Source organism: Corvus cornix, chromosome 2 (genome assembly GCF_000738735.6).
Source record: "Corvus cornix cornix isolate S_Up_H32 chromosome 2, ASM73873v5, whole genome shotgun sequence".
Classification (NCBI taxonomy): domain Eukaryota; kingdom Metazoa; phylum Chordata; class Aves; order Passeriformes; family Corvidae; genus Corvus; species Corvus cornix.
In genome coordinates this window covers 59850412-59870417 of record NC_046333.1, presented here as the reverse complement: position 1 = coordinate 59870417, position 20006 = coordinate 59850412, and the positions used below count along the sequence as shown (strand labels likewise).

General features: G+C 39.1%; 1 protein-coding gene across 14 annotated transcripts in view; it reads right to left on the bottom strand.

Annotated features, from left to right (window-relative positions):
- The window catches only part of CACNB2 (calcium voltage-gated channel auxiliary subunit beta 2), a 245920-nt gene that overhangs the window by 105751 nt on the left and 120163 nt on the right, over positions 1-20006 (bottom strand). Inside the window, exon 1 of one of the 14 annotated variants that reach the window (XM_039550040.1) lies at positions 14888-14953. The exons of 12 other annotated variants lie outside the window; for them this stretch is intronic. In XM_039550040.1, coding sequence (XP_039405974.1) covers positions 14888-14938 — 51 coding nt within the window. In that variant the 5' untranslated portion in view covers positions 14939-14953. Of the gene's footprint in view, positions 1-1115; positions 1396-14887; positions 14954-20006 lie in introns of those variants that run through there. One more of the 14 variants, XM_039550041.1, reaches the window with a different exon arrangement.

The window sequence follows — 20006 nt, the reverse complement described above, 5'->3', positions numbered from 1 at the left end:
TTTCAGTTCCCTAGCTTTGTTTGTGAAAGTTTGTGCAAGTCATACACACACAAACGAGTTCAATGCACAGACAGCTGCACTTAAATTATTTTCCTGAATGTCTTCTACATTTCTTGCATCTCAAAAGCATAGCTGGTTGGAATTTAAAAAAGGGAAAAAAAAAAAGAAAAATAATCCAAAATAACTAAATTAATTCTTTGAAATGTGTTGTAGAACCCAGACTGCCATAAAAGGCCCTTTCATATTTCACAGAGCAACTTCAATAATCAAAACAAAACATTTGCAATTGCCAGTTATATGCAAAGAATGTGCCACTTTTTAGCACGTGAAATTTATTTTGATGTCCTATAGTAGAGTTCATAGATATTTTTCAGTGTCATTTTTGCCCAAAGCTCCTTTGGACTCAGTCACAAATGTGTGTGGGTGGAAGAATCCATCCATTTTGCTTACAACGTAGCACTTGAACCACAGGCTGCAAAATTGTAAACTTTTATGTCAGCTAACAATGTCACACAACAGTGTGGAGCTATTAGTGGTTTCCTTCTGGTCTTCTCTGACATCATCAACTTATTTCAAACACTGTTTTACACACATACTCAACTAAAGAGTATCAGATTTTAATGTGGGTGTGTTTGGGGTTTTTTAAGCTAGCTCTTTTGATGGACATTGCAGTACATTACAATGACATGCTTTGAACTGTACAAAAGAAATGGTTTGGCAACATCCCCACAAACACTCTATTAAGGCCAGTTCCATAAGCTCCTTGTAGTCTATCTACATTACAAAGTATGAGACAAATTCTGAATTATTTGGAGGCATGGGTTTGCTTAACTCCAAAAGCCCAAACAGCCTCATAATGCTCAGTAGTTAAACATTTTCAATATCACCACAATGCAATAAACAGGACAAGGAAAGAAAATTCAATTGTATCTAGCAAATAGTATCTCACTACTTGAAGAACTTGAAGAAAAATGTCCTATTTAAAAAGCAAGTGAATTGGTGACTACAAAAGTTCAACCACAGACAAAACCGCAAAGTTGCCCAATAAACTCTGAGACAGGAACATTAAAAGTAAATAACAACTGAGAAAAAAACCCCCTTAGTTTACATCTTACCGCTTCGTAATCCTCACTGCCAAAAAGGTACATAGTTACACCTTCACAGTCTGACACCAGTTGCCCAGAGCGCCCAGTCGCCTAAAGTCAGATCTTCCACTGCATCCTCAGCTCCCGTGTCCCAGCTGGACAGGCTTCCCAGGCTGCTTTCCCACGCCTGGGCTGCTCCTGAGGCACCGGGGCTCTCGGGCATGAACTCGGAATCTCTGCTGGGAGGGCCGCGGGACCGGCGGGATGGAAAACTGCGAAACTCCGCGGGCGGCAGCGGCAGCCCCGCGTCCGTGCGGAGCCGGGCGGGGCGGGGAGGTGCGGGGAGGTGCGGGCAGCCCCAGCCGGGGCGGTGCGGGCAGAGGGACGGGGCGGTGCGGGCAGAGGGACGGGGCGGTGCGGGGAGCCCCAGCCGGGGCGGTGCGGGCAGAGGGACGGGGCGGTGCGGGCAGCGCAGGGCGGCAGCGGGGGGCGGCAGCGCCGCGTTCCGGTCCTGCCCCGCCTGGAGCGACACCGCCCAAATTGTGTGCGGGGAAACGCGCAAATGGGGAACGCGCGAATGGGGCCCGCGGAGCCGCGGACGGGACGGGAGAACCCGGGAGCAGCGGAGGGGGCGGCGGAGGGGGCAGCTGCTGCGGCCGGGCGAGCCGGCAGCGCTGGGTGAAGCGCGGGGAGCTCGGTTCACACGTACCCCTCGCTGCTCTGACAGTGCTGCAGAAACCCATGGAGCTATCTCACTGTCTATCTCTTAAAAAAAAGAAAAATCTCTTCTGAAAAACAAACAAACAAACAGCCCAGAATAGCTTCCCTTTACTATGTTTCACTCACTTCATTGCTTCCTGCCACTGATTAGTCCCAGACTGCTCTGTAAACACGGTGTAACTTTATCTCTGTAGCACAATGGCACTCAGGTAACCGAAAAGTTACACCCGCTGCCTCCACTGCACGGGAAGCGGATCCAGCACACAGTACCACACCGGGAGAGAAGAATCCATGGACCCGCCTCGCTCCTGGCCAACTTCTACTCCAGGCAGAGCAGGCAAGAAGGAGTAAAGGCAGCCAAAGAGCAGGATAAAACCAGTAAAAGACTTCAGAGACTAATTCACCAACTGCATTCCCAAACTAATATTAAAATGGGGCTTAAAAATAGATCCCATTAAAGATGGTTTAGGAATACAGCATAAAGTAAACCAGGCATGCAGAAATATTGCCCTCTGGGAAAGGCTGTTCTTTACAACTGAGGAAGAGGCCATCAGTCAGCATCCAGTAACACCGACCAAAACTGCTTTCAAACAGCATTATGAAACCCATCCCTTCTCAGCTCGGTCCTCTCAATTCCTTATAGTTCATACTGCTGCTAGCACTATATCCTATAACAACAACTATACATAAGCACTAAGAAAAAATAAAGAATACGTAACATCTTAAGGAGGAAATGTGTGGGTGTATGCTTGCCCATTTTTATCTATAATCAAGTTAATATAATATACACATCTCATTACATGATACCATGAACATACCCGGCACAGAAAACCAGTTTGTGCTACTCAGTTTCCTTCTCTTCACAGAAAAAAGAGAACAAGACCTCTTTCCTAACAAAAGCAGCAAATGAAGCAGTTCAAAAACATTGTAAATATCTTCCCTGTTCCTTCCCCTGCATGATCCCCTGCTTATTTTAAATAGATCTTGTCTTGACTACCTCAGTTTCTTTGCATAAGTTAGTAGAATATTCTTCTCTCAATCTGCTTTCTCTGTCAAAACAGACCTTTAGTCCTCTGTTGACTATATGTGATGTGACTCATGAGTCTGGATTTTTTAAGTTTTTGTATGTATCTACAAGCAGAGTTAAACCCAAGAAAATGGTTGGAAAGGGGAAATTAGAAATCAGAAGACATTAATTTTATTTCTAACCATATGTTTACAAAATAGCATTAGTTTAATCTGTCATCTGAACTGGTCACTTCGCCTTGTATCAACTGCAAATTATGCTTCAAACGAATAACATCATAATAGTGCATTCCCAGAGAGTAAATAAAACATGCACCATTCCTGCATGGAGGCTAACAGGCATCAGACACCTCTACTGGAATGCAATAATCACTTGTCCAAGTTGGTTGCTCCTATTGATGCTGAACGAGTGTAGTCACATATACTTATTAGCTTTAACGTAATTGCCTAAGCTTTCCTGCACAGTGTTTTTAGTAGTGAAACCACACCTGTCAATACTAGGCAAAGCCAGTGTCATCACACATTACTTTGCTTGTCTGATACAGCTCTTGTAAGCCATTGGAATTTGGGCACCGTAGCTTGATTGCTCCCTTTTGGTTATGGCTCTCACAAGTACATTTGGAGGAAAAAAAACCCAGCAGGAACATTACAAGTACTCGTAACATCAAAAATAAGGAAAACATATTGCTTTCTATGCATTAAAAATTATGATAATTTAATTTTTTTAAAACTCATTTCATCAGCTCCTGTGCTTTGGGAATGAATATGAAATCAGGGAGGATTGCAGTTCACATATACTCAACAGAGACTTAGGGCATTATTCAGACTGTCACCATAAGTGACTTTCATGTCGCAAGTAATTCTCACTACAGACAGTACAAGCAGCCAGAGTCTGGCAGCTTGGACAGTAAATAAGCTGAATTGCTCATTGCTCTCTTCAATTGAAACATCATGACAGGTACCAAAGTCTGTCTTAGGGCTCCACAAAGCAAATGTGCACATAGCTTTTATGGTTCAAGAGTTAAAAGTCTACAAAAATGCCACTTCTGTTGAGGGTGTTTAAACTCAGCAAAGCACTGCGGGATGACCTGTGCTCCACTCCCAGCCAAGTGACAGCACTGGGTTTTTGCTGCACATCCTTCCCCCAGTAGTTTAGTGTGGCAAGGGACTGGCCAGCAGAGGGTGGGCAGTGTCTCACCAGTGCTGACCTTTGCAGACAGAATGCCATGATCCATACAGAAAGAGCGAGCAGTGAAGGGGAAGAGATGGGGGAGTGGGAGGGGGGCGTGGACAGGGAGACCGAGGTTGCAAAAAGGAATCTGTGAACAATGAGGCTGGAGAGGTGGTGGAATGGGAAAAGCAGAAAACCAGAGTGCAGAACAAGGATGGATAGAAGCCGTGTGACCCACAGCGAGGAGAGTCTGGAAGCTAGGCCAGAAGACAGGAATTAAGGTTATGCAAGAAAATTGTTCATGGTAGGCAGGGAGAAAAATAGGATTTGACAAGACCTTCATAGACAGCTGGCTACCTGACTAGCCTAAAGCTAGGAGGTAACCAGGGAGGAATGGAATGGTGTGGACCAAGGCAAAAATGCTGTGATGGGATGCCTGGGCAGAACTGGCTGATCAAGCAAATATGGGCCATTGGAAAGCCTGTAAGTTGGAGACTTCAGCAAGAGACAAAGTTGCTATCCTATTTTTGGGATAGTAATAGAACTGGGATACAGGCAGAAAGCGTCAAAACCACAGAAATAGGTCTATAAAATGGAAGGTGGAAACAAAGCTAAGGGTAGAATTGCTCCTCTCCCTCACTGGCATTTTCTAGCACGACATGTTCTTGCAGATATGTGACAGAGAGCTACACAAATGTGGCTTGATGAAGACTGGCCTTGAGAACCAGCATTCAGACTGAAGAAAAATAAAGTACTGTGACTGTGAGAGTCAAGACTACAGTCTGAAATGATTAAGTAAATCACAAGGATAAAATAAATCACTTATTCAGCTTTCTACTGCATGCAAGCACTTTAAAAGCAGCTCTTGCTCATCTGTAGAAGCCAAGACAGCAACAGCAATATTAATCATGTGTTAACAGAGGCAAAGAGGTACAAACACAGATGTGTCAATATATGCGGACTTTGTTTTCCCTGATTACTTCCCCAAATTTTGTTCCTTTCATAAAAATCTATTGGTGTATAGTACCTGGTGGCAGGGGAGTAAAGAAGACAGAGCCAGACTCTTCTCAGTGAGTCCTAATGAAAAGGCAAAAACCAATGAGTATTAACCGAAATACAGATGGTGATAGGGTTTGTTTTGTTATATATTTTTATTTTACTGTGAGGGTGAGAGAGCACTGGCACGGACTACTCAGGGAGGTTGTGGAGTCTCAATGCTTGGAGATATTCAAAAGCCATCTGAACATGGTCATGGGTAACCAGCTCTAGGTGGCCTTGCTCTGAGCAGGTAACTGGAATAGCTCCAGAGCTTCCTTTTCACCTCAACCACTCTGTGAAACCCTAAAAAAAAAATAAATTTAAAAAAAGTCTGATTCACATTGATATTTTAGGGATTCCATCTCTCCATTTTAATTTTCAAGGATTAAGCATAATGACTTTTCAGATTGTCAAAGAGAATAGCATTTAACTCTGGTATTTAAACCCTGACCCATGTCTTTTAAGCATAGCTATGAACTGTCTACACTATAAATAGCTTTGTATATCATAGTACTTCAACACAGTGCCTTTGGGAAAACAAACAGAAAAAAATGCTGACATGGTTGTCAAGGTTAATAGACTAAACAGACCTTTCTTGATAAACAAGAATCTTTCAACTTGTATCCAACAGTAACAACATTTTTTTCTTCAGGAACTCTAATGGAAAGCAATTGACTCTCTCTTAACTAATTCAGATTCAAATTCAAATCCCAGCGAAGAATGTCAACAGCTTGTAACTCCTTTACACAGCTAGCAACAAGAATTGTCTCTTGTAAATGTGAATGTCTCATTTTAAAGGAAGTTCTGGCAAAAAAAACTCTGAATAACTTTTCCCTCTCACATATGGGATGACAGAGCAAGAGCTATTTCACTTTAATTACCCTCCATTCAAACCATCCCATCCCACACCAGCACTGAATAATTTCTTAATAAGGTTCCTTATATGTGAAAATGATGATTAGCAATTAATTTTTTAGTTTTTCCTATGAATTTGAGCTCTCCCATTGATTTTCTCCCATAGTGGTCACTCTAACTGTGGGCAAGACACTTTCAGCAGGATAAACTTAATTTTTCAGGAGTGTTAGTGCCCTGAAAGAGCTACAGCATGGATCTGAAGCCCAGGCTGCCTTGGTCCTCTGGACATCAGCACTTTTAGAAGAATGAGTCTTTTCCAGTTATTCTCATTGCCACTGTAACTCTCTGAGCACATTGTGGTGGTAATTGCAGTGTTTCAGCAGTTAAGAAAAACTAAAATAGGACTCCACGTTCTAAGAAACATCCAAATCTTTTATGAAAATTATAGGACTGCCTCAGCAAGGAAGACTGAGAACATGTTAACCCAGGAGAATTACCAGCTTGCTCATAGCACCACACTGCTCATGACAGGTTAAGTAATTCAGCTGGAGCTTCCCAGACTCCTGCTAAACACCCCTATTTGTGTGCTGGAGGTAGGCAAGGAGGGGGATGGCAGGGCCAGGACACAATTTGGACCTCTTCCTTCTCTTGAATGATACCTTCCTTTCTTTTAAAAGCATCCCTCAAACAAAATAGCATGGTCTGGGGCAAGTTAAAAGGGCGGGGTTTGTGTTTGTTTAATTTTCATATCAGCAGATGTGTTGGGCAGCATCCCCGAACATGGTGCAGATTCCAAATTATCAAGATGCTCTGCATTCATTTCCAGAAGACTTTGTATTTCTTTACTGAATGTATCCATTTTACATCCAACCATAAAATCAAAGTCCATCTCCTTCCATAAAATTCCATACATCATGTAGGATGTTTGTAATTCTCCCTTACAGATGGTGTACATCTGAAAGAGGGTTGTTAAGTAAAATTTTATTCTGTGAGGTTTAATTTAGGTATATAATAAACCAACTAATTCAAGATGCAATAATGAAACTCTTCATTAAGATTGATGTCACATCTTAAATCTCAAAACAAAACCTAAAAAGAATGAATAATAAAATAAAACCTGAAAGTATGTCCATGGAAGTACTGGAATGCTATATAAATTTTATTTTTAAACATTAAAGCTGCTTATCATTTGCAGATTGTTATTGGTTATTATGGTTACCATTCTCTAACACAATCCAATCTGCCTGCACTTTTCTATTTCAGGATACAGCAGTGATAACATTAACAGCAGACTTAACTTCTCAACTTGTAAACATACATACATTAGGGGCACATGCTATCTCCTGCTGCACTGAAAGATAACGTGAGTATGTTCTCACAGCGTCACAGAAATAACAAGCTGCTGTTCTCCCTGCAGTCAGACGTTAAAACATTTAACCCAACTCACAATGAGTGTTTGAAACCATTTGTATTACAGATACATAATACAAATACCTGTTGTATTATGAGTCCTCTGCATCACTGAGATATTGGAGAGAGGTGCTATAAATGCTATAAAGTTGGAAAATCTGCCCATAGGTGATTGTTCCCATGTGGGCAAGATTTTTTATTTTTATTTTTTACATGTGACGTAGAGTCATGTGGAACATTGCTTTCTTAAAGCCTTGCTGCAGTGAAACACAGAGAACAGGGACAGAGACAGAAAGAACAATTCGAGTGCTCAACATGTTTTTGCTGGTCTACGATAGTCACAGAAGTCACCTGCAGCTGAATGTGCTGCCAAACACTTCTGAAACAGCTGTAAATTCTGTCAGAATTTTAAGTGGTTGGAAGAAAAAATGGATTCAACAACCATATTTAAAAGAAGTAATACCCTGAGTATTAAAAAGGAGATAATGTTCACTTGCTATATTTATTAATTGCAAAATGGGAAATGAATATACTTTTGAGCACAAGAATATCAATACAGAAACAACCTTCACAGAGCTTTGTGCTTAATACCTTGAAGTAGAACATATAAAATTTACAGAACACTTTAAAAACAGCTTGTGCTGGCTACTTTTCCTTAAAAAATACATATTTCCACTAAAAAGTTACTGATTTAACTCTATAGTGTTACCCCTACGTGAATGCAACATTAAATAAACAGAGGGTTTCAATCTCAGTGAAAGGCTTTCACTTCTCACACTCGGCACTCTGCTTCTGGGGGCACTGAAATGTTTCAAGTGCCATGGGCAGCTCCATCATGGCCAGATGCTGATTGCCCAGACCTGGAGACTGAGGAATAACTTTGGCTCATAGCTGTTCACAGGAGCTACTCCAGACTAGTAGGAATATTACCCTCTGGCCACATCCACATCCTGAAAGCTGTGATCCACTTACAGGTTGTCCTCTGGGACAATTGCTGTGCAATCCCATACTCAGGACATTAACTTAGTAACTGATAGTTCACCGAGGAACAGACTGAGCCCCTGTGCCTTTAAAATGGTTTTGGTTTTTAAAATGACCAACCATATCTCAAAATCACATTTATAGAAGTGCTTGAGCTATGGATACCTCCAAATTCTGTTTTCATTCCAGAAAATGAAATGCATCTAACCAGGAGAGCCACAACAGCAGGCCACAGGAGTTATATGGCTCACTTTGCCTTTGTTTATGCATTTTTGGCACAAGACATCACTCCACAATTCCATCAATTTAAATTATTGATTATCACCAAACGTTGTGGTTTCTTTGGCCTCGTTGGTCCTTCAAATCTCAGTTCCCATTTCTCATTTTTAATGTTTTTGAAACCTCTAACATTTCTGATGGTCACAGATTTTTGCAATCCTAAAATCTGGCCTAATTATGTTTAATTTTTGATGGAATAGCTTGTGCAATTTAACAAGCTCCAGTGAAATGAATTCTGGTGAAATGTGAAAGCTGGAAAACTTGTCTCTGCAGAAAGGACTGTGTATCTCTTGGGACTCACTTCAGAGCTCAAAATAGGAATTAAGTGGAATTTAGGCAGCATATGTGCTGCTGTAACGGCTCTCTCACCTATGAGGCTGGGTGTGACGCTGGCACAACAGAAATGTACTTCAGTTTAATGAGCAGGGAGCCAGATGTGTAACCCTGGCTAGGAACTCTCAGTAAAACAAGTAAAACAGGGCCAGAGGAACCAGCATGTCAGCTAAGCAGAGACAGCAGTTTGCAATGCAAGGGATTAAATAAGTGCAGTGAGTTGCTCCTTACAGAGAATTAATGCAACGTGTTACAACAACATGTTCAGAACTGCCCTGATGAGATGCTTCGTGAAGGTAAGGTACTTTCAGTGAATCTTCCTTGTCCACTCAAATTAGCAGGATCTTGTTAGCAGACAGTAAGAAGGTGAATACTTGGCAGAGAGTAAGAAGGTGCAAAGGTCTTCTACATTGAAAACACAATTCTTTTTTCTTAGCTATAATCTAGATATAACTGTAAAATGTAAAAATATGATTTTTCAATTGCATTTTTCTGTTTTGCACATTTTTTTCCCCTCCCTCTTGCCACAATTTCCAATTGGTGTTCATAAAAAGAATGCTCTAAACAGCCTGGTTCCCCCAAAGCTGACAGCACTGAAGGCTCATGCATCAAAGCAAAGAGCATATCTCAAACTGCATTTCTGTGTGGGGCTCTCCTTCTGTCCGAGACTGCAGGACTCTCATACTCCAGGCAAGGCATTCAGCCACTTTCTACACCCTGGTAAGAGTTTTAAAGGTGAACCTGTTCCTGTGTTTCACAAGTCGTTCCCCACTACCTTTTATAGGTTCAAATCTATGATACTAATGTGCATTGGATGAGGATTTCTTAAGTCACTGAGAAACTCCTCCTACGTACAAAAAATTTGCTAGACATCTGATTCAACATGTTGAAAAAAGTCAATAATATAAAAATTTCTAATCAAATCCATAATCTTAATATGGTAGCAACCTATAAAAAGACATTTTGAATTCCAAGAGGCAGGAATTTCTCCTCTCCTAAACTCATAAAACTGAACCTAAGTTGTATATTGTGTTGTCCATGACATGAACAGAAAAATGGATTTACACTAAACCAGCATCAATGCAGAAAGTTGCTTTTAAAATTTAAGAAGGAAATTATTCTCTCCCGCAGTTTAGTTTTCACACCTTAAACTTCTCCTAAAATAAAATACTTCTGCCATGATGATGCTTGTTGCTTTGTCTATGTCTACACAAGTTCTAGTGAAACTGGGAGATCCACACGAAATCACAGTGATAGAACCTGATCCCATGTTCGTAAAAGAAAACATTCAGACAGAAAATATCATGATGTCCTGGGAACTCACTGATTTACTCTGAATATTGCAGGAAGTTATCAAAGTGCTTAGTTTGAAAGCACATTTTCCAGCATTCCACCATAGCATCAGCTATTCAAACTATTATGTAATCAAGCATTAGTCTGTTTCTTACACACCAAATTGACCCTGTTTCCAAGCCAAACTGGAAATATTGCAGAAAAGCAGTATTTTAAAACTTCCAACATTACTTTTACCAAACTCTCGTATGTATTTTCATTAAAAGTTTCTAGTGAGCAAATATTAAAGAGATGACTTTCAAATAATATTTTGGTTTGAAAATACTTGTTTCATTGTTAGCTCATAGAAACTACTTTATCATTTACAGGAATGATAAAGTTTATGCAAATGTGACACGAAGAAAACCAACCAGAACCTTTCAAACCAGTATCAGTCGCTTAATGTTGCTTAAACCAATAAGCAAAATCACAGAATCATAGAATATTTTGTTTTGGAAGGGACCTTCAAAGGCCTTTTCATCCACCCCCAATTCTAAGGCTTTTAATAAGAGAGAAAATTGTAAAGCCCAAGCATGTTTTGGTCACGAAGATTTTCAAGGAAACTCTATCCTGATGAGGAAACTCTATCCTGATGAAGAGAGCTGCTGAACTGTGTATTTATAAGGCTGTGGGAATTGCACAGAAATGATAATACATACTTGACTGAGGACTTTGTCAAACCAAGAAGACACCAAATTACAATTACTGCATCTGTAAGCCAGTCTTTCTAGAGGAATCCTTTGGTCAGCATGAGCTTACTCAAAGTGAAATTTAGCTTTTATATCTAGAATTACTAGCAGAGCTTTAAAATTACATTTTCTTCTGATACTAATACTCTACCAATACCATTAACTAGCCAGCTAATGATTTTTAAGAGATGAATATTATAAATCATCAACCTGAGATTTGCAGCTGCAAAACATTCAGAAAAAAAATAGATGTTTATACCCAGTAAAATACTGCAAAATGCAATGTATCATAAATGAGCTAAAGAAAAGAAAAGTTGTTTAGTGACAGCAGAAGTAATGAAGCTTGGGTTCCCACACACACCTCCACAATACCTTCAGCTCTCTCTCATTTTCCCTACACACCACATGCTCTGTACCCTCAGCTCCCCTCCCCTCCCCAAACTTCCCTTTCTGTGAGCTGAACAAGAGAGAGTGTTTGTTTGATCTGTTGCAGAGTTAGGCTGTGCTCCTTAGCTGGACGGATGCTGCCTTCTGGATGCCAGAGGAGGCCAGAGAGTGCTCTCCATCTCCCACACTGGCACGCTGAGGAAATGGCTTTAACAGCTCCTCCAGCCCCCAAGAAGTTCTGCTATAATCACTCAGTACTTCTGAGACCTCTGCAAGACTGGTTTAAATCGGCCACTGAAGTTCCTGAGAAGCACAACAAACAGATGGAAAGTGGGATTGCATAAATCTTGTCTTAGGAAATACACCTAAAAAATCAGAGCTGTTATACAAAGACTGTCCACACGCTTTAATACTCAGCAGCTTGTTTAAATATAAGCTGATGCCATGAGCAGCAATGCAAACATTTAATCTGTCAGTCAGAAAATTTTCAAATCATCATTGTCACAGAACATTGGTTGCTCTTATTAAGCAGTTACAAGTACAGTATAAACCACAGGCTTTTGGGTTGTGTTCATACAGCACCAGTGGTGCAAAAACATTTGTAAAAATTTTTTTTAAAAAAATTTGTACTTATAACAAAGGACTTTAGGGATCAGTAATTAAAATTTTGCAAAAATTTATATATTCATATGTAATTAGACAATCTATTTTCAAAATTCTGACATCTTCTGTATTTTGGCCCACAGAAAAAAAAAAAGTACAAATATTGAAATAAAGCACGGCAGTGGTTTAATAGCCTATAAAATGGATATCTGAATGCAATTGAAGTTTCAAGGCACTTTACCTCCTGTCCTTTTACAGCCTTTTTTTTTGTGGCAGCTCCACCAGGGATCCCAGGGATCCCACCAGGGATACTGGGGAGAAAATAGCAGAATTTGCCCTTTCAAGTTTATGAATTCCTAGGCTTGTTCACTGCTATTTGAAAATGGAATAAAAAATATCAGCAGCAAATATATATTTCACTGATGCTAAAAACACAAATTCAGGTAAATTTGGGTAAATTGGAAAAAGGCAGGGTGCCACTTGTCTGCATAGAGAGTGAGGAAAGGACAAAATGTCCTTATACTTTCTGGCAGTTACTAATGTTTCCGTACTTCAGAATTTCTATGTTACAATGACTGTGTTGGTGGTGAAAATGTATCAGTGGTTTTGCAGTAAGTATTCTTTCATTTTATCCTCCTGTAAAACATTTTAATTAACTTGAATACATCAGGGGTCAATTTGTTCCAAGGGACATCCTGAAATCTGGCAATTTGGAAAAACGTACCCATAAAACAATTACCTGAAGTTCTAGTCAATTATACAATTTGAATCTACTTTGGATGCAACAACTGCCATTCAAGGACTGTCATCAATAATAAATTTACTTAATTATTCATGCCAACAATATGAAAGTTCTCAAGGTGTATCTCTTCTTTAATCTTTCCAATTACTTTCCTCCTAGATACTTAAACAATCATTTTTTCAATTAGATGATGTCTGAGAACTAGTACTGCTAAAAAAAAGGCTAATTTGCAAACACAGCTTCCTGAAAAATGCTTCTGAACAAGAAGTGACTGCAGCCAAAATTCACATTAGCAAAGCTAAATAGTCTTCCCCTCATGACGTATCTGGAGACTAGCATAAAAACTGAGAAAACATGAATATAATAGTCATAAACTATCACTTTGAAAGGAGGGTTGGCCAAATGTTGAGAAATCCATGTACATGGCTGAATCCCTTTTATTCCTTTCTATCTGTGTTTCACTTCACATATCTTTTGCTTCTCCTCAGTTCACAAGAGCTGTACATCCACAGCACCACTCCCTGTGACCCCCTTACCCCGTCAAACAATAAGTTCTTCCTCCATCTAACAGGACCTCTATTATCATGCTAAAATAGAACTTGGACTTCTTTGTGATGTGATATGAGGGAAAAGCTTCATTTTCCTAGATAGATCAGATAAACACAGCTTCTCCTTGAGGACATTATTTGACAACCAGCAGACAGAAGCATGAAAATGCTGCATGGAAACATGTACATTAGTTCTGTTAAGTTTCAACATCAGATTGCTTCTCTTTATGAAAACAATATTTTCCAATTTGATTTTTTTTTTATTTTACAACAACCTTCCCCCTGCCAAAAAAGCTATGTTCCATTTTCCCCCTACTTATATTGGGACTGTCAGAGAACCCCAAAACATATTATTCATCAGAACTCCTAATAATTGCTTGTCTATAAATTAAAACAGAAAGACTTAAGCTTTTTACTACATTAATTAGATAAGAAAAGACTAAAGGCAGCTACAGCTATGGTTGAACTTGATGACTGAAAGGGTCTTTTCCAAGCTAAATGGTTCTGTGATTCTATTAGTAGCTGATTTCTACTATCCTGAACATCGATGATGAAAATTAGTCCAGTGGAATTGTATATAGTAGTTGTACCCATTCCTGCTTCGTGGCACACTTCCTGTCAGACCCACTGTTGCATTACTTCCCCCACAAACATAAGAGCATAGTCTAATTGGAATAAAAAGAAGCTGTTCATAAAGATAAGTTGTCCATAAGAGGAGAACAGAATGGATATTAGCAATAATTCATCAGTTTTCTATGTGGCGATCCCTAAATAACCCAGGAATAGCAATGATCCAAACCTGATTTCCTTGTAGAAAAAAACTCTAGAGCAGCTGTTACACAAGACAATGGCCTCTCAAAATATGCTCGCAATGCTCTCTCAAAATAACTCTGGAAAGCTACTGTCATGCTACTGCTCTTTTACTGCAACTTTATTGAAATCTCTCATAAACATTATAGAAAGAAGCAAGCTTAAGCCAAACATTCAGCTTAAATTTATGTTTGTGTTAATTTTATTTTAATCTCTATCCTTTATTCTATACAATGTAAAAAGAAAAAGCACATCCATTAGAACTTTAAAAATAGTATTTGTCATCTAGTTAAATTTCATTTCACAGCACAGCTGTAGTGGGATGTCTTCTACTAAAAGTCCCTGGCCCCAGGATACACATATTTGGTCAAATGCTGCCGAACCAAAACTCAGGAATGTGTTACAACCTAACCCAAACAAAAACAACAGAGAGTATAACGTTTGTGTCTGTAGAGAGAATGTACTTCAAGCTACTGCCAGCAGAGAGTCCCATTGCTTTCATATTGAGAAGAAAACAATTTAGCACAATCCCCAAAATCACAGAACAAACAGCAAGCCACTTCGAAGTACTTTAATAGGTTTAGAGACAGAAGCCCTCAGCAGCAGCCACTTGCTTTCCCTCCCTCTCAACTCATTTTTTTTACAGTTTTTCCAAACTGTAAGTCAAGTTAGTATGTTTCAAAAAAGGAAGCTCAAAAGTATGGTTTGGACTTCCACAAAAAGGCTGGCACATTTCTCCAAAACATTTCAGCTTGGCTAAATGAGAACAAAGTGAAACATTTGAACTGTAATTAAGTTCACTTGCAAGCCAGCCTCTACATTGTAAAATTAAAGGGCTCCCCGAGCATCTGGCCTGCACTCCTGCCACATATGCTTACCCCAGGAGCAATGTGCTTAGTTTGAGGAGACATCAGGCGTCTGTCAAGCATGTCAGCCTCACTCCAAGCAGGCCAGCCCTTCCAGCAGCAGCAACACTTCTCACAGGAGCAAAACCTCCGCCGCAAAGCAGCTCACCAGCGAAAACTTCAGCAAATCAGCCCGCATTGACCATTACTGGAAATACCTGTACTTCCAAGGCCTGGTTTACAGGGCCCAGCTTTTGTCTGTACGGAGCAAGGCTGTTTACTGGCGATTTCTCTCAGCTGTTGATCTGATTCAGTCCCTATGTTAGGGACAGCTCAGCAGAGAGCCCGTCACCATCAATTACCAAGGAGGAGTGGGAGGGCTCTGTGCTCACGGTGACGACAGCCGCTGTAAGGATGAAGCCTGCACACTTCCTGGAGTAACATCACACTTCATTCATCTCAGAAGTATGGCTTGCAACATGCATGGCCCCCTGGTAACACACAACTGCTGTGCAGCCAGAAAGAGGAGAGGCATCTGAGCATAAACACCACATAATCAATTTACTGATGCTTCTGGATACAGATCTTTTTTTGTTCTCCCCCACCCACAGAGATATTATGCTGGAATTTCAAACTGTAAATATCAATTTAAGTTGGAAATTTTCTTTGTAAAAGGAAAATTCTCCTTGACTATATCTAAGGTAGAAGACCTGTTATAGTAGAAGATACATATAAATGAACCTTAATCATGATTTTTATATAAACTACCATCCTAAAAAACTCTCACTAGACATTTCATCATGGCAATACTTCTATATATTAGCCAGTCGACTGAAATAATCAGGAAAACCTACATGCATTATATTATTGGCCCTAATGAGTTTAAGAATTTGCAAGATTAAGGTCAACTGGCTTAAAATAAAAGCATAGGTTAAATGTAATTAAGCACTAAAGATACATGCTTGCATTGGTCCGAGGCTCCTAGAGGTGTAGTAAACAGGAGAAAGGAGCAGGCAGCAACAGGCAAGGAATGATAGGAACAGAAAAAGAGCTCCAGAGAAGCCACTTTCCCCCCTCTGTTACCACTGAGATAATGAATGCCAAGGCAGTGACTCCCCAGAGTAGCAACAAGGACAAACATTGTTTTGGCTCCAGCTGCTCAGTGAGCTGGGCAACCTTCTCCTCTGCCTATGCCTCAAGACTGGTCTATAATAGGCATGCGAGGCAAGCAAAGGCCCACAAAGTCCAGCCTCTAGTCCATGAGAGCTGAAAATATTGTCTATTTTCAAAGGCCAAGCTCTTAATACTGACTTTGTAGACTCGGTAAAGTCGACACTACTTGGAGAGAGAAGGGCAGACCATACCTATGTCTCACAATAAGTATTAAACCAGATATTTTGTTTTCCTTTTAAACAGAGACTTCAGACTGGCTTCCATTTACATGAACTGGTTCCTACACATTTTTTCACACAGCCACTTTTAAGGTGTACCAAGATTGATCAATATAAAGTTATCCTCTTAAAATGTAATTTCTTATTTATATTATCTGTATACAATACTGTTAACCATTCTATCTCACTGAAACAAGAAGTGACGTTTGGTTAATACTTGATCAGGTGGTTGTTTTTTGCAGTGGTTTTTTGGTTGTTTTTTTTTTAAGGGGACTATGAGAATGCAGGATTCTTAAAATTTTACCACGGTTTCTGAATTCAGTATTCATGTTAGGTCCACTTTGGATGCCAAAAGAGAATTAAATAAGTAGAAACCTTGCCCTTATTTCTCATGAAATAGACATTTCCATCTACCTGAAATAGACTGAGCAAAGAAAAATACACAGAACATTGACAACCTCTTGCATAACTTATTTTGACTTCCATAGCGCACTTCTAGGCTGGGTATTAAACTCAAAATGTTGAAACAGCTACTGGTTTCCAGGGAAGCAAACAGTAAACTTCAGCGAATACAATTTTAGAAGGCTGTGAGAAGTATAGCAATTTCTGATGCAATACTGTATTAACAATGTTGGGGGGTTAACAGTAAAATTACTGAGCAAGCTTTTTAGCAAAGTTATTATCCTTAAAAAGTTTAACACATGGTGTGGGACACAAATATCTTGAGGCAAATCAGAACTACTCTGAAGAATACACAGTCACAGTCTCAGCTGGAATATCGCAATTAGGACGGAGCAGCTCTCGTTCCAGAGGCTTATTTTCTGCCCTTCAGCAGATTTTACAGAATACTGACACTAAGCTTGCAAGACCACACTGTCATCATGGCAAATTTTGTATCACAATATCGAAACAAAAGAACTTTGTAGTAGAAAACGCAGTAATGAGATAATTTAAAATGTAGAAACAGCAATAGAAAAATTTGCCAGTACCAGTCATAGTTTCAAAAGCTCCCTAAATCTTCCAGTAACAGAATAGAAACACCTCTTTTTCTTCCTTTTTTTCCTTTTTAATTTTTTTTTTAACTTCTGAGCAGCAAACAGCATGGAACTAGTATACAGTAAGTGCTAGACAACTTCGCCCTTTTTTGCCCAAGATGGTGAATCATCACCTAAGAAGTACCAGATCTGTTAAAAGGTATCTGCTGTGTAACCTGACAAATTAAGGTGCCTTAGAACAAAGACCTTCAACCCCTCACAGAAAAACACATCTTTATTAAGAGAACAGGAACACAATTATTAATTCAGAGATTAATGTTTTGATTCATTCTTTAATCCTGTATAGTTCTAATGGAGAAGTAGCCTGAACTTTAAATCTTAGTACTCTGTATTTACACTGTGATTTCATCAGAAGTCTCAATTTTAAACACAACTTTATGAAATTTTACTATGTTTGGACAATAAATGGGATTAAGCACATGAGAAAACAGAAGTACTGATTAACTAAATACTCAGTAACATACTGATAGAAGCTTGCTTGTAAATGTTTAAGCTGCTTTGGTTTTGTCTTTTTGTGTAACAAAGCAAGATGGATGTCAGTCTATACAAGTTCCTGTTGGTAAACCAGATCAAAAATGAGTTGTTAAGAGATCACACAGTCAGTAACTCAGAAGTGCTAAAACCTTAAAACATATGAGTAATTTTTCTCATCACCAAGTTATTGTGCATCAGCTGATCCATGTGTGGACATGTGGGCATGCTTAGCATATGGCAAACAAATTAAGGCAATTTATTGTCATTCTGCCTTATTATGAATTATGTTATCTGACATTTGCTGATGGGTATATGCATGAACAGGTAATGCATAGCAACCTGTAAATCTGCATATCTAATACATATATATATATATGAAAATTTTTCAGTTTTGCCTTTCCTTCCCATTTTAAAGGCAGATAATGTATTTGCTTTTCTCCAGTTATCTCAGATATCACATTTGCTTTTATTCAGCTATCAAGTATCTCATCAGTCTTACAAAATTTCTCAAAACATAACTTCTTGTTTCTGAGCTGCCTCAGCTGGCCCTCTAGGTATTCAAGTACCCCATACAAAGAGCTCAGGTTAAGTTAACTACAACCCAAGCTGTTCTCTTTTCCTAGCTGAAGGTGAATATTTATCCCTTTGCCCTTCCTATAAGTGACATGTTATCAGCTCTTCTCACCTGGCCAGAGTCAGCTTCAGAAGAGTTTGCTTTTCCCTTTTAGAAGACTCAAAGTCTTTCCAAAAGATGTCAAGGTATTAAAATCCCTCATTTATTTATCACAACAAGACAGCCCCTATTCTATTTTGTGATGGATAGCAATAGCTATGTAATGTAATCCTGTAGCAGTTCAAAAGCAGAAAACAGATCTACTTCAAAAGTATCTCACATTAAAAATATTACTAATTAACCACTCCCCCACAAATACTTAAGCAAACAGAAAAAATTATGGTTTTTAAGACACATACAGTTGGGCTTAACATTTAAATGAAAGGGGTTTTTTTTGTTAAAAATCATTCATGTCATATTTTTCCACACTGAAGTACAAATTTAATTCCATCCACAGTGAAAAAGGCACATCCCTCCATCCATATATTTCAGTTTTATATTTGTAATAGCTACAGACAATGTTAGCTTACTGCAGTCTCCTTCAATGTTAATTCTTCTGAAAATGTTCTTATTGGCGTGATCTGAAGCCCATAAGGCTCTCTTTGGTTGGCTTTAGATTAGGCCCTTACATAACTGCAACATCTGGGGCCCATTTCAACTATGCAAATTCCAGCAGACACAATTTCTGTGTGTATAAATTAGTTTTTGTTTAAGAGACACGTGTAATTTGGAGCAGCTAATATATATTCTCCCAGAAAATAATGAAATAAATACTGTAATTTCGTATGATATACACCCCCAATGTATTCCGGTGTGGCCATTTTTTTAACTTTGGTGCTTTGGAAATTAATATCCATATCTGCACAGGGGATAAGAAGCACAACAGGTCAGTACTGCCACAGCTGGAACTACTGGAAAGTAGAAGACCCAGGGTCAGTACTCTTCTCCTACTTTATTTTTATGCAAAGTATAAAAAGTATTAGATATACTGTGCAAATTCCAGATCGATCTGTGATCTTACTCAGGAGCCAAGAAAGCAATCTAATATTCAAGTACAAAAGACACACTGCACCATTGCAGAGCCCACACAAACCAATTGTTAATATGTGAGTGAATGTGTATTTGTCTATCAGCAGCTCCTCAGTGAAGTTTGGAAGGGACTGCTATCAAATAGTAAGAACTCCCCACACAACAGCCCATTAAGCTATATGTAATGCAGAAGTATGATGAACTATTATTATTTACTTTCTCCTGAAGCATAATTTTCTTCCAGTTAAGAACAATTACAAATTCTTGTTAAGTTGCTTTTTTTCCTACTGACAATAAAAAACACCACACAAGGATATCTGTATCCATCCTTGTAATGGCACAAACAATAAAATGTTAACAGGATTATCACTAAATCCTTGCAAAGAATTCATTATTACTACTACAGAAAAAAATCTTGCTGAAATAAATGGATAAGTCAGAACTACTACCCAGTAAGGTGCACTGATCTACAGGGAATCAGAGAACAGTCTTCAGATTACAGCTTCTAAGATTATATCAAAAATAGGTCAGTACAACAGTTCATTATAAGGACTAAAAATATGCAATTTTAAAATTATTTTCCCAACTCC